This window comes from Jaculus jaculus, chromosome 1 (genome assembly GCF_020740685.1).
Source record: "Jaculus jaculus isolate mJacJac1 chromosome 1, mJacJac1.mat.Y.cur, whole genome shotgun sequence".
NCBI classification, from domain to species: domain Eukaryota; kingdom Metazoa; phylum Chordata; class Mammalia; order Rodentia; family Dipodidae; genus Jaculus; species Jaculus jaculus.
Genome location: NC_059102.1, coordinates 228,226,082 through 228,241,338, shown reverse-complemented (window position 1 = coordinate 228,241,338; position 15,257 = coordinate 228,226,082). Strand labels below are relative to the sequence as shown.

Below are 15,257 nucleotides of genomic sequence, written 5' to 3'. Positions count from 1 at the left end.
GTTCAGGTAGTGGGCACAGAGAAGGCCTAGTTAGGGAGTGGGGAAAGTAACACAGACAGGGCCTGGGCTAAGCACTCAAGGCCAGAGGCGGGGGAGTGATCTGGGGTCCAGCCTAGGCACCATGGGCAGTACTACCAGGTGCCAAACTGAAGATCACAGGGCCTACTAAGAGGAAGAGAGGGTGCACCCAGCTCTTGGCTGATGGAGTCTCACCACCCTTCAAGTAGCCCCTAGCTCCAGCCACCTCCTGGGCTCCCTCAGGATCCTCCTCCTGGCCTGAGCATGCCCCCTGTCTCAGGCCAGGGCCAACAGACTGGTCCCCTACTTTGTCCCCAGGGGCAGGGGCCCAGGCGAGGCAAGGCAGAGAGAATGGGAGGCGAGGAGGAGGGAAGAGGGCCTGGGCCTGAGAAAGCCCAGCCTGGCTGATAGAGAGAGATTGGTTTCAGCAGGAGCCTCCGGCCTGCCAAGTCCACATCCTATCTGCGGCCTGCGCTTACTCAACATTCATCACTGCTGAACTCGGAAACTTTATCAACGCTAAAGGTTGGCGCCATCTCTGGGCCCGGCCACTCCCGGCCCTCCCCTCTGATGGGCTTGATAGCCACTGATAGATTACAGGAGATTGTTTCACTCCGGGAACCGATGGCCAGAGCTGCAGAGGGAGGAGGGGGCTGTGTTAGGGAAAGGCTCTGTAGGGGATCCCTCGTGGGGTCATAGGAGCCATGCGCCTGGGGACAGTCAGCGGGTTGGGTGCCCTGTGGTCAGGACCAGACCTGGGGCTGTTGAGGCCACATGACAGGCAAGGGCAGCTGAGGCCATGGCTCTGTGTGAACCCGGAAGATGAAATGTGGAGATGGGTGCCAGTGCCCCCCCCCCCCCAGTGATGCTCTCTCTAGATGGGTGATAAGGGCTGAGCGATGGGGCACAGGACTCACTAATGGAGCCACCGCTGGTCACCGCTTGTCAGTGGGATGGAGGCAGATGGCTGCTCAGGAGGGGACAACTCCAGCCTGACAGGCTTTCCACAGGGTAGGTGAGGTGGTATATACCTCTTTTGCGGCCCACCCTGCGCCCACAGCAGCATGGCAGCCAGCCACTTCCCTTGGCCCTCACTGTAGGCACCATGCTCTCTTAGAGCCCGACTTCACAGGTGAGGCCACCTGCTATACTGCCTTCTATATCTCTAGCAACAGGATAACCCCCCCCCCCCCGATTCCTGCTTGAGGAGGCTCTCTTCACCCCACCAGTGCTCCAGCAAAGGCCCCATCTGGGACTGCATTCAAGTACCTCAGGACTTTGAGACGCGTCACTTTGTGTGTCTCTCCCACTAGAGCTATGCTCCATGCCAGTATACACCCCAGGCAGATGGCGACTCGAAGCAAATGGGTGTCCGTCCCCACAGAACATGTCCCAGGCTTGGCTGAAGAAGGAAGGGGTCCCTTGCTCTTTTTCACCCTGCTCCGTGCTTCAGGCTCCTCTCAGTCTATGGCTGGCTTGCCCTCCCTCCCTTTGCTTTGCCTCCTGAGCCAGGGACGGGGCTGAATCAGCAAACCAAGCAGGGAGCATTTATCCATCACCTACTGTATGCCCTGCACTGCGGATTGTGTGTGCGTGCAGAGCTGCCTAGTGAGATGAGGTCTCTCGGCAGAGGTGGGGAGGTCAAATGAGAGTGAGGGGCTTCCAGCCAGGGAGGCTGGTCCTGGGAGGCCCTGCTGCTGAGTACAGGTGCACGACTGTCTTAAACCAATTTCATTTTTTTGAGGTAGGGTCTCGCTCTAGCTCAGACTGACCTGGAATTCACTATGGAGTCTCAGGGTAGCCTCAAACTCAGATATCCTCCTACTTCTGCCTCCCAAATGCTGGGATTAAAGGCATGTGTCACCATGCCCGGCCCTCTTATTCCCATTTTGTGCGGGCAGAAGACTGAGACCCAGAGAGTGAAGCAAAGCTGAGGTCACAAGGTCATGTCTGATTCTGGCCAGGCAGCTCCCTCCCTGACCTTCGATCTCAGTCCAAGCTCTCCTGTCGGCCTCCTCCCTCCTCTATTTTCCACTCACTTGTACATTTTTTGAAAAACACCCACGCCCGCCGCTTGTGGCTGACTTTCAGGTCAGAAGCCTTCAGGGTGTTGTGAGAGCCAGTGGGTCCCCAACAGGGACTCTGCCCAGTGCGGTTGTGAGGAATGGAGTGGACAGAGGACAGGTCTCTATAGGAACACGTCTGGAATAGGGGAAACAGACTACTACAGGCAGAGGAGCCATGGTGTGGGAGAGTGGGGAAACTGAGGCCCAGGCTGTAGCCAGAAACTACTGTAGGAGATTGAGGGACTAGGTTCTTTTTCAGTTTTACAGGTAGGGAAACTGAGGTGTAGTAAATGGGGCGCCCTGTCTCCCACCTGCAGAGGCCTAGCCAGTAATGCGCTGGAGGCGGAAGAGCATGAGAAGACTAGAGAAAACCTACACCCCGGAGTGGGTGGGTGGGGAGCTGCCAGCCGTGGATGACCCTGCCTCGCTTTTGACCTCCGTGTTCCCACCTGGTCCCTGAGGTGAAGATGACCATGGCCTGGTCTCCCAGTGTGTAGTCTGAGTTCTGAGGTCAGTAGAGGTCACACAAAGGCCAGCTTGTTCGAGACAAATGCATGGTTCCATCTGAAGGGTCGGGAGCCTGGGGAGGGCCTTCTGCCCAGGCAGGTGTCTCCTCCCATTTTAAGGGAGTCGCTGCCCCACCCTTGTAATTTCAGCCTCACTCCTGTTCATTTGGGAGGGGTCGAGGTGGTCCTTGAGGCAGAGGCCTATCCTGATGGGGTGGGGCTGTGCTCTGGGGTGGCCTCTGCTGTGCTAGGCTCTTAAGGGATAGTGCTGGAGGAAGTTGTTGGGGCACTGTGCTTGGAGGGGAGGATGATGTTAGAAATAGGGCCAGCCTAGGGAGTATTCTGGGGAGTGTTGCATCCTCCGTGACCCACCAGGGCCTCAGACAGAAAACCTTATGGAAGAGGCCAGATCCACTCACTCAGGCCCCACAGAAACCACCAGGAGTGACCCAGAAGGGAAGACACTGACCCAAAGTCACACAGCCAAGATGCTGGGGTATAGTAGAGACCACACCCTAAGACCTAGGCCCCAGTGTTCCCCCTGAAAGAGGACTCTTTTGGGGGCAGCTCTGTTCAAGCCAAAGTGTCTCTGGAGGGCTACTATTTGGGACTCCCCCTTTTTTTTGAGGAGGGTAAGAAAGCCTCAACTTTCCCTTTAGATTTTGAGGCCCAGTCTCTTGGAGGTCCTGGGAGCTGCAGGGCTGTGGGCTCTGAGGGGGGCTGTGAGTGAGTCTACGCACATGCTTTTGTTCTTGGCATTTTGGTGGGGAGAGATAAGGGGAAACAGAGCCGCAAGGAGCAGACAGATAGATAACGGTGATAGAGGCTCCTCCACGCATGGCGCCTATCGCCCCTTTTATCAGGGTTCCTTTTCTTTCTTCTTTTTTGTTAGGGGCCGGGGAGGGAGGAACACACGCACCCCATCCCCTCTCACAGCTATGGTGCTTGGGGTGGGGGCTTCCCTCTCTCAGGCTCCAAACAGAAAGGGGGCCTGTTAGCATGGCTTCTTCTGCGGTACCCAACATGCCCAGGGGCAGACCATGGCTCCCAAATCATGGGGAGACAGTCCTGCTGAGATCTTCACGAAGACCCACAGGGACACTCACTTCCCTGTTGGATGGATGAGCCAAGGGAGGCTGAGAGAAGTCAAGTGTCTTGACCAAGGTCACACAGCAAGGGCAGGTAGAGCTGGGAGCCTGGCTTGTGCCTCTCTGGCCCTGAGGCTAGCAGCTTGGAGAGGCCCTGGTGAGCCTAACTAGGGGTCGGGCCCATGAAGTTGTCAAGAGACATGGTCAGAACGGCTAGAGACTGAGCCCCTGGCCTACAGGGCAGTCCTAGCATTTATATCCGTTTTAGAGATATGTAAACTGAGGCTCGAAACAGAGGCAGGCTGGAGTCCACCCAGTGTCCTTGGGTTAGCTCTGTGTATGAATCCTGTAACATTCTACTTGGGAACCTTGATGACTGGAGTTGGAAGTATCTCAGGACCACAGGGACAAACATACTAGAACCACGCAGGTCATGGTGGACAGGAGTGCCCTGGGCCTGACACTTGCAGGTGGCAGCCAAAGATGGTTCAAGAGGAATGTGACAGCATTCTTAAAGGGCCCACTGGGCCTGGGGACCACTGACTCCAAACATAGGCACAGATAATGCTCCACTCCCTCTCTGAGGTCCCTCTGCAGGGCTCAAGGGTGGACCCTGTTCCTACCCACCTCTTTCTTCCCAGGTCCAGGTGACTGCAACAGCGATTATGCCCACTGTGTAGGCCAAGTTGCAAGTTACCTGTCCAGGGCAGGATTTGAACTCTGCCCACCCTGTCCTATATAGAACCCCTCCCTGAATATTAACCCCATTTTATTAGAAACAGTACTGAATACAAAATCAGATTCAAAAGACAGAAACCAGCTTTCTCACAAAAGGAGCCTGTTTTGTAGGGGCAAATAAAATGACCCCAAAAGGTGAGCAGGAATAGAGAAAGGGGCTGGCTGGGGTGACAGTTCAGTGGCTAAGATGCTTGCTACACAACTCTGAATACCTGAGTTCAAGTCCCCGGCCCCTAAAAAAGCTGGAACTTGTGGTGGGCTTCTGTAATCCTGCTGCACCTATAGCGAGAAGGGAGGGCCAAAGAAAAGCTCCTGAATGCCCCTAAATAGAGCAGTGAACAACAATGGGAGACCCTGCCTCAAATAAGGTAGAAGGAGACAGACTGATCTGAAAGCTGTCCTTCACCGCCGCACGTGTTCTCTCTCTCTCTCTCTCTCTCACACACACACACACACACACACACACAATAAAATGAGTAGACACAGGTCAACCTGCACTGCTACTGGGACAGGGCGGTCACTTGCATTTTCTTCCCCTTGCAATGGAGAAGGCAGGTTCCTCTGGAGAGGCAAGGGGCCATGGCTGCAACACCCCCAAGCCTCCAGTCAGATGGAGAACCAGATGTGGACAAACCCTCTAGGACAGAGTCCCCTCCTGTGCTGAGTGGGTTTACTCAATACCTCTTGGTGCCTTGAGGCATCAGAGGAGACGTGGGGGATATTGGGAAGCCTTTAGGCCACAAGCAGGTCTGTTCCAGGCTGTGTATACAGAATAGCTTGAAAATGGAAGCTATTCCCCAACGATGGCCACCATAGGGATTATTATACCTAGGAAGACTCAGAGTCAGTCTCCCAGCAAAGTTCCTCTTCTTCCTAGTTGCCCACCTCTGACACCCCAGTGTCTCATTTCTCAAGAATCACTGTCTGAACCCAGGTGTGAAGAAGGGCTGGGTGCTCCTGGCTGGGCCCTCCATCCTCTCTACAGAGCTCCTGCCGGCCCGCTTGCCCTAGCCACTGCCCCAAGGCACAGCAAAGCCGCTGGGCCTTGGTTTCCCTGCCCGCCCAGTGTGTGCCTTGCCCCTCCCCACAGCTGCCTCACTTGTCCCTCAGCAGGGGGATTAGCCCAGCGCAGCCTAATCTTGGCTCATCACACCATCAGCGTGGATCTCTGATCAGCTGAAAGAGGCAGCTTGATTCAGACAGACTCTCAATGCACCCGAGTCCTATCGGGGCGCTGCCTGTCACATGTGGCAGGGGGGTGAGCCTGAAGGCGAGATGGGTGGAGACAGGCTGAGGAGCCCCCCTGGGCAACAGGCTCCTCCTGGTCCCCAACTGGATGGAGGCTAGGGCCCTACTCAGCACTTACTTTGCCACCTATGGTCTTACCAAGCATCGCCCAGTGGCAAGGGCAGAAGGGACCCACACAGACAAAGCTTGCTTGTGAGGTCGAGAGAAAAGTACGGGGCCTATGCCCACTGTATAAACAAGGCAACCGAGGCACAGCAGCCTGCCCAAGGGCAGAGCCCAAGCAACCTCTTCTTAACTACTGGGAGCACTGTCGGTCCTGGTGGCTGGCCCTGCAGCCTGGGACCATCTGTGCCACATGTGAGGCCCGTAGTAGTGTCTGTTCTGAGCAGAGCCTGCCGGCCACACAAGGGCTTGTACATGGCCTCAGTGGCTGGACACTTGGTAGCTCCCAGCCTGGCCTGGGGACCAGGAAAGGGCATCTCAAGAGAGTAGGCCAAGGGCTCCCCTCCAGGGCCCCCTCCTCCCCATCCTCCTCCCTACCTTCCTTTTCAAAAACATAATTTATCTGTGTATTATCAAGAAATCCAGACACTTTAATCAGCGAGCTATGAAGTCAGAATTTCCATTCTTATCTGCGGGAGGAGTGGAAGGAGAGGAGATAGCGTGGGGATCGCTGGTGGGGAATGTTAATGGGCGGGAGCTTGGGCTGCTGGCCACCGAGACGCGGGTATCTCCTCCATTATCGAGCGGTATCTTGCCAACCATCTCGGCGCAGTAATGGGGCCAGTTCAACTTTCCGAGTTATCACAGGAGCTGAAACCTGCGCCCGTGGAGGCCCAGCCTGGAGACAGTGCAGGGAGGACCAGGCCGCAGCTGCAGTGGAGAGGGCTGGCTGACCCACTGGGCTGAAGACTGTATGGTATGTTCACCAAGCACTGGGACACCCCTGCTACCTGGCAAACTGTGTTTGGTGGAGCTGGGTGTGGGTCTGCCTCTCAGGAGGGTAAACTGAGGCAGGAGGCGGTATGGTCGGCCCACGAAGTAGGAAGTGACAGGTGGGTTCCCATCTTGGCAGCGTTGGCCCCATGGTGACATGGTACCACTACAGCTCTGGTCTCTGCTATCACTTCAGCCCTAGCAGAAAAGGAGCTGACCTAAGCTTACAAAGTGGCGGCGGGGGGGGGGGGGTGGTAGCACTGAGACCTGAGCTGGCCATGGCATGAACCTCAGCGTGATCTTAGCCTCCTGGATGTGAAAATGGGTGTGGCCAACTCTGGCAAGGAGCTGGGAAGCTCCCTATTCCCCCTCAAAAAGCATCCGCATGCAGCTCCCCCAGGGATCTGACCTTTGAACTTGCTAAACTTCAATTTCTCCATCTGGGTTTCCTCAAAAGTTGTCCAGGTCTGTGTGGTCAGCAAGGAGCAGGCATGAAGCCCAGCTGGCTTGCACTCAAAGAGCACCAGCTGTGCTACCTGGAAGTTGGCATGAGCACGAGAGGAGCCGGGTGGCCCTCATGGCCCTGAGCCGTGGCTTCTCTTCCTGTCACTGGGCTCTGCATGTCAGACGCCAGAGGGGCCTTAGAAGCAGCTGAGGTGTGGTCACAGGCTCTGACCCTCACTAGGGGTCAGCCCAGTAGGGCCAAGACAGATGATTTATCATTGTCCAGTGTAGGAAGTGCCCAAGAGGGAGCCAAGACCCCTGGTACTGTGCTCCTCATCTTCTGTTCTTGGGTCTGACTTCTGGCCTGGGAGTCAGATGGGGAAAAAGGAACTGAGACAGGAATAAGTACCGAGGGCAGCCGGGAAAGCTGGAGGCTTCAAGTCACACACCAGGAGGAAGAGCAGGAAGTTCGCCCAAGCAGGGGAGACAGAACTGCAAAGACAACAGAAGGCTGGCCGCGGAGATAGCTCGGTAGGTGAAAATGCCTGCCTTGTAAGCATGAGAGGCTGAGCTCAAGACCCTGTGAAAAAGACAAGCGTGGTGACACGTGCCTATATAGTCTCAGTGCCGGGGAGGTAGAAATAGCAGGAGCCTTGGCTCCAGTCTAGCCTAATTGGTGAGATCCAGGCCAATGAGAGACCCTGTCAAAAAAAGCGAACTGCTGCATTGATGAGGTGGTCTTCTGACCTCCACCTGCACATACACACACGCAAGCAAACATGCATGCATATCCACGCACACAGACACCTGAGGGCCGCCAGCAGCTGGGGGAGGAAGAGGTGGCCCCGGTCCCCTAATCTGTGCCTCAATCCCCATCTTCTGTCACGTGGGCATCACTGACATAAGTAGTGGGGAAACAGGCTCAGGAGGTTGGGACTCACATGAGGGCCTCCGAGCTCAACCTGGTGTCCCCAGTGACAGGCCCTGTGCAGAGATGGAGCACTGACACAGCTCCGAGGGGCAGGGTCCTAGAGTAGTAGCCACACCCATCCTGATGTCTGGGGACACTGCCTCTGAGGACACTGTCCCCACAGCAAGAACATCATTCATGTGCTATGTGACTCTTGAGGCAGCCACCCCTGATCCTCCATTTCCTTAAATGCAAAGTGCACTGAGAGTCACAGGGGTGCAGGAGAACTGAGCAGACCTGACAGCACCCAATGTGATGGTTGACACTGGCTGAGGTCCCTGTCCCTGCTGCAGCCACGGGGCAGGGGCAGAGGGAACCGGGGTACCACAGCCAGCTTGGCCCTCACAAGCTCACGGGGGCTGCAGAGCACTGACCCCACTGCCCGCTTCACAGGTGGAGAAGCTGAAGCTGGCCCATGTGGGTCAAGTGAGAGGGGAAGGTCACCTATGTGCCCTCAGTGGCACTGCCCAAGGCCAGTGCCGCATTCCTGCCCAGCGGACCACTTTGGAGAGAGAAGGAAGGGAGAAGGCAGCATGCAGAGGCCTCAGGGACATGCAGGATGGTGGGGCCAAGTTGCCACTGCCCAGAGAGGTGCCACCTCAGGCAGCTTAGTGGGAGGTCAAGGCTGAGCTGCTCTTTGTGGGGAACCTCACTGTGGCTGTCTTGGCACTAGGGCCAGCCCGCAACTGGGATCCCGCAGAGGACAGGAGTCACATGTCATCAAGGGTCCTTTTCCTTGAATCTGCTCCAAAGGGCCATTGGCTAAGCACCTACTATATACCAGCCCTACAGCAGAGGATGGGCCCTTCCATTCCTACTCCTCAGGTGAAAGATCCCAGGCTGGGGACCAGGGCACTGGCCGAAGCCTCTCGGTGCAAACAGGCTGGGAGCCAAGCCTCCACCTGGCTCAGCTCCCAAAGTCAGGGCCATAGACTAAGAATGAAAGCACAGCTCATAGCCAAGGGGGGGGGGGCAAAGGGAGACCGCGGGCCTCATAGAGTCCAACCACCCAGGGATGGTATGGGGACAGGGTCCAGCCAGCGTTGCCACTGTCACCAACATGTGGTTGCTCTCCAATGGTCCTCTGGACTCCAGGACAGAGCTGGTCTGCACTCCCAGTCCTCATCTTTCGGGACAGAGTCCATCCGGTTTGCCCACCATGGACCCCTACCCCGGGCTGACAGGCCTGTACTCTTGCCCGGCCCACACTCTTTCTTACCAGACCACCAGCTTCTTTGTGGAGCAAGCACAGGGACCCAGGTGATCCCGGGGTTCTCTCTTGGCTGTCTGGACTGGGACACCTCCAGAGCTCAGGGGAGGAGAGGGAGGAAGGGGCAAAAAGGAAGAACACAGCCTGGTCCCAGGCTATGGCCTTCTTCCCTCCCTCTCTGATGTGGGCATCCCCAGCCCAGAGAGGGCAAACAAGTTGCATAGCCCAAGGGCTCTGCTGGCAAATCAGTGTTAACGAGCAGGCAGGCAGGAGGGGATAGCCAGTAAGAGGAGTAGTGGACCTCCAGTACCAAGATTCTGAGCCTCTCCCGCCCCCATATGTGACATGCTAGGCTCTCATGCAAGAGAGCTTAGAAGCAGGCATGTCCCCACCTCAGATAAGCTGGACACCACAGATCTGGCCGACTGACTGTGAAAAGGAGGAGTGAAGGGCGCAGCAGCAGCAGGGTAGAGGGGCAGCTGCCCTAGACGACAGACACCACCATTTCCACACTGCAGTAGGACATGGGGACTCCCATAGGGTGGGCCTTGTCCACGGTCTGCAGGTAGAACACGGATGTGTGCCCACAACCATTTCATAGTGAGTAGCTAGCTGTGGTGAGATAGGTCAGTCCCCTCCTCAGGAGCTTGAGGAGCTGAGCAGGGGACAGGGACCTCACAGACTCTGCGAGGGCTGGGGGCCTCCAGACAGCCCTGCAAAGGCACTGGGCCTGGAGAATCCCCAGCAGAGCACAGGTCCCGGCCAGGCTGGTTGTCTCACGCCACAGGGCCATGCACTCACTTGCAACCTGCAGGCAGCTGAGCTCTTACCCATGGGCTGGCATGCCCAGTAATGACGCAGCTGGGTATGCTGAGCCCCACAGGGTTGGAGCTAACCAAGGTCAACCAGCCGGCCACTGGGGCAAGTCCTGCAGATGGTTCTACCAACTGGCTCTGCAACCCCCTTGGCCAAGGCCAGATGAGGTCTGTGGCCTCTGTGTCCCCATCTGTGAAATGGGGACAGGAGTCACAGACACCTTCAGGCAACCTTAGGGTGATGGTGGGCAGGTGGGCAGGATCTAGCCAGGGTGTGAGTGTGGCCAGGTGGCTCGGTGCAGGGCCGGGCCCGGTCCACGGAGTTGATGATACCAATCGGATGGTAACAGCTGCCTCCGTGAGGCCTGTCGATGGCAGATAGGCTGGCCCGGAGTATTATTCACGAGCCGTCAAGCCCCAGGACCGTCTGGTTGGCATAGAAACAGGAGATAAGGGGCACAATTAATGGCATCGCATTCCTCCTCCTTTTTCCCCAACTGACCCACTTAAATTGGTGCCATGCTAGGTTTCTGTGACCTCCAGGGAGGGGCCCTGGACTAGAGGGATTGGGTCTGGGGCTCAAGCCGGGGTAGGGCTAGATGACGCCTCCCCAAGGGCTGCCCCTGTGAGCTGAAGCATGTTTGAGTGGCACTGTGGTGGTGTGGACAGTGCTGGGGAAGACCACAGAGACCTCTGCTCTTCTCAAAGGCCCACTGCACAGATGGGAAGACTGAGGGCTGCAGAAGCCAGAGGGTGGGGAAACACTGTGGTGGGGTTTCTGAGCTTTGTAACAAGGGGCACAGCCTGGCTGCCCATTTCTGGCTGCCCTTTTTCTTTTTTTTCTTTTTTTGGTTTTTCGAGGTAGGGTCTCACTTTGGTCCAGGCTGACCTGGAATTAACTCTGTAGTCTCAGGGTGGCCTTGAACTCACGGTGATCCTCCTACCTCTGCCTCCCGAGTGCTGGGATTAAAGGCGTGCGCCACCACGCCCGGCTATGGCTGCCCATTTTCAATTTAGCCTGCAGTCACTTTCTTAGGGGAGAAAGTTAACTTTTTTTTGGCACTTGTCTCCACATAAGTACAATGGTGGGAAAGGGGGGTGTCTGTGTGAGTTCACTTGGGGCCTGGCACAGGACAAGTGCCCAGGTGTTACCATGATTATTACTGTTGCTGTCCATCACCCATTTTCTTATTGTCCTCCTGGGTCCCAGGAAAGCAGGGCCACCAGTAGACAGGGCCAAGGCGAACCTCAAAAACAATAACAAAAAAAAGGCAGGGACCCCCAGATGGTGCCAGGGATTGGGAAAGGGGGCAGAACAGAGTCCCTCCAGGCCTCAAGGAGGATCGTGACCTCGAGTGCCAGGCGCGCTGGACATGCTGCCAAGTAGAGCTTGGCATGACAGGGCCAAGGCCAGTGCAGGGAAGGATTCAGACCCCTGCTGATTCCTGGATCACAGGCACTGTCAGAAAGGGGGAAATGGAGGCCCTGAAATGCAGAGGAGCCTCCCAGAGGTATCAAGGACCACCTAAAATCTCTCTTCCTTCCATCCTGCTGGTGGCCAGATAGATAGATAGTCCCTAGGCTGACCACCCCCCCCAGGTGCCTCCTGGGGATCAGTGTGCAGAAGGTCCATACAACAGTGCTGCTGAGACCACTCAGCTCCTTTTGGGCCCCTACTCAGGTTCTCCTGCGAACGAGGACCATCCCTTACAGATAGCATCACTGTGCCCACAGGTGGGTGTTGGGTGCTAGACAGAGAAGGAGGGATGGCTTCAGAGCCCTCGGAGTGGAGTGAATTAGTCATCCTGTGGCTACCAATAATTTGTTTAGCTAAACTCTGAGAATGTGAGAAAGCACCTCCTTGGAGATGGAGGGGGCTGGGCTAGGGGGATGTGGCAAGTCCCCAGGTTCCTTCTGAAAGCTTATAGACCACAGGCCTAGATCCCTTTGGCATCTGGAGTCACCACCTCCTCTGACCTGGCTCCCCTTCCTGCAGTCCTGGGGGCTTACCCCAGCCGAATTTCTCAGGGAAGGAAATTGGGGACTAGCCCTGCCCTCCAGACTTCTTACTGGCCTCTTTCTCACCTTCCTGGCATTTGGCCTCTCAGCCCTGCATGCCCCCAGAACAGGCAGGCATCATCAGCTCACTTTACCAAGGGGAAAAGTGAAGCTGGACTACTGTCCCTAGAAGTGCCCTCATGGCTGGCCCCTTCTTGACAGTCTGGAGGCCGTTTTCAGAGAAGTGTCCCTGACCCCCTGACTTCTCACCAGCTCTCAGCACTTCCCTCTCTTTCTCCCTCACTTGCTCGTAACTGCAGTGGAAACAGCAGTCAGGATCCAGGGCTTGCACATTGCAAGCGCTCAATAAACAATTGCCTCTTAAGGCAGATTTGTATATAGATCTCCCCTAATGTGGGGAACCTGGAAGATACATCAACACACTGCTTCCCTGCACCCCAATACAGCTAGCCCTGTGGAAACCACCTCGGTTTTTTTTTCTTCAAGAAAACTCCATGCAGGTCACACCTAAGTCTTGCTGGGAACCAAGAGCAGCCCAGCATGATTCAGGGGAAACCACCCACTGGCAGGTGACAAACCGCCCCTGGCCGCTGGGCACCATCTAATAGGAATGAGGGGCGGGGTGTCCTCAGCACAAAGTCAGTTTTCTTTCATTTTGATGGACTGTACCACTGGCTGCAGGGGGAGAATCAACTTCTTGGCACTTTAGTGTGTTTGGGGAAAGCGCCCCAGATGGACGCACCCCACTGCTCCGTGGCTGGCGGCCCGGGCCCCCTGCTGCTGTCCGACGCCCCCGCACTGCTGTTACCTCGAACCGGCCGGGCCTGGTGACCATAGATAAGGCCTCTTATCGGTCTTGGCGATCGCCATCAGGCCGACTGGCCCGCGCTTAGGCCCCCAGTTATCAGAGCTCACATCACAGGGCAAGAGGAGAACTGGGGGGCCTGGGGCGCCGGGGGTCCTGAGCTGGGCCCTGCCCCGCGCCCCCTCCAGGGGCCCGGCCTATCACGTCTGCCATCTGGTCGGCCAAGGCCGCGCTCCTGCCGCCCTCCCCCAGCTCCCACGTTTGAAGTTAATAAATGGAAGCGCTATCGCGGCTGCCATCGGTTGCGCGTCTTATCAGCACGGCACATCTATCTTTACGCAGAACAAAAGGCGCACAGAGGCGCGGGCAGCTGCATCCCGGCTTTGGTGGGGGCGCGGAGGGCGGTGGCCCCTAGCGCACTGCCCCCTTCCTCTCCGCACCCTGCGACCCGCTACAGGTGAGGCCAGGGCAGCTGCAAGGGCCGAACGCACAGCCTTGGGCAAAGGGAGGGCGGACAAGGCGCCGCCGCTTGGTGACAATCAACGCTCGCATCTTAATGCGTTTAGATCTGTCAGGAGGAGGAGGCGCCCGGGCCACGAGCAGCCAAAAGGGTTCCTGGCCCCGCCCCCCCAGGTCTGTTCCCCCCCCCCTGCCCAAGTCCTGGGGCGCGGCGAGGGGGGTTCGAAGGGGTTTGCCTGCTCAGCCTCGGTTCTCAACGTGCGGGGCTCCGCAGACCCAGATGGGCTGGGCGCTGCTAGGCTCCCCCAGGCTTATCACCGCTGGCGATCGGTTCCCAACCTGCGATCTCCCAGCCCAAGTTATCTGCATTTCTCATCAAGCTGAAACACACACACGCACACGCACACGCGAGAACAGAACTGAGCCGAGCAGAGGCGCAGAGAGGAGAGGAAAAAGAGACCAAGAACCGGCACAGATCGGGACCTACTGTAGGTGGTTTTAATACTTGAGCTGATAAGACAGGATACTTTCGGGAAACAGGTCCCGCTTGCATTTGGGAGTCGGGTTACGAGGAACCCAGATTCCTGCTAGTGTCCCCTCTTCCCAGATCTTTGGAGTACACTCCCCCACAGGCTAAAGCATATGGGGTCCTACTGCCAGCGGCCATGTGGGCAGAGGAGGCAGTGTCTAGGTGCCTGGGGCTGGGAAGCCGGATGTCCCCGCCCGCTGTCTCCCTCTTGGGCAACCCAGATGACCTGTCCGTCTGGCCGGCGGGGCAAGACTCCGGGGAGGAAGCCCCGCGTCCTGCCAGGAGAGGCGCGAAGTTATTATTGGCGTGGTGTGGGGAGGGGCGCTTCCTGTGCGCTCACTCGCTCCTGGCGCAGCCAAGTGGTCCCGCAGCCTAGTGGCTCAGAGAGCTCCAAGAGCTCTTACCATGGGAGGTGGGGTATGGGTGACGTGGTGTACGGTGACTGCCCTGGTCGTTCTTGCAAAGAAACTTGGACTCAAGCAGGAGATCCCTCGCTAAACTCAGTACATCTCCACAGAGGCGGGGCGGGGGTGGGGATGAGGAGGGCAGGTGCCTGTGGGCACACAAGAGCACCATTTACCCGCGTCGCCTTTGCAGGGACACTTAGAGGTTCAGCCTTCCTGGTGGTGTCCCAAAGCAGGCAAGAGTTGAGGTTAAAAACTCCACAGCCAGGGCGGCTTGAGGGAGTCTGAGTAGCCAGAGGCGAGCGCAAAGGCTGCAGTATTCTCTCCACTCTCTTCCCACCTCCCCGCAACCATGCGGTTTTGCGGCCAGCGCCCACGGTGGGTGCCGGCTGTTCCTCGCCACTTCGCCATGCCAGTCCACGCAGCTCCAGGTCCCCCACTCCCTCCCAGGTCTCTCTCTTTCTGCCTCTAGATACAAAGCCTGGGAGAGTCAAGCGCGCGAGATAAGATCACAATTTCAGCCCGTCCCGACAGTGCGATCTTATCAGGATGGGACTTGCAGAATGGAATATTTTAAACTTTATCTGAGCTCAGATCGGGGCCGCCCTATCGCCGCACCATCTCGGAGATGTGGGGGAGGGGCAAGGTGAAGAGGTGGCCGCGCGCTGCCCTGGCCGCGCCCCCAACCACACTCCTCCAAGCTTTCTAAACCCCCTCCGGGGGACCGGTCCGCCCCCCCCCCCCGGGTGCCCGAGCCGAGACGCGGGGGCCCGGCCCGCCAGCAGAGATTAGATTACGGCGCGCTTGGCACACAGCGCGGGGGGCGCGGCGCGGGGTGAAGGTCGTCGGCGCTCCCTGGCAGAAGGGAGCTTGGGCGGCCGCGCGGGGGCGGCGCTCAGCGACCGGGCGCTACCGGGGGTCGGGGACCGCGGGCAAAGTTTGACTCACGCTTGATCTGCCGGGGGTTGCTCTGTTTCCTCCTGGACATGTCTTCGGCACCGC

General features: G+C 57.5%; 1 protein-coding gene across 1 annotated transcript in view; it reads right to left on the bottom strand.

Moving 5' to 3' along the window:
* Zfpm1 (zinc finger protein, FOG family member 1) overlaps positions 1-15,257 on the bottom strand; it is a 62,222-nt gene extending 46,965 nt beyond the window's left edge. The window contains exon 1 of the mRNA XM_045161695.1: positions 15,204-15,257. Coding sequence (XP_045017630.1) covers positions 15,204-15,243 — 40 coding nt within the window. The 5' untranslated portion in view covers positions 15,244-15,257. The remainder of the gene's footprint in view (positions 1-15,203) is intronic.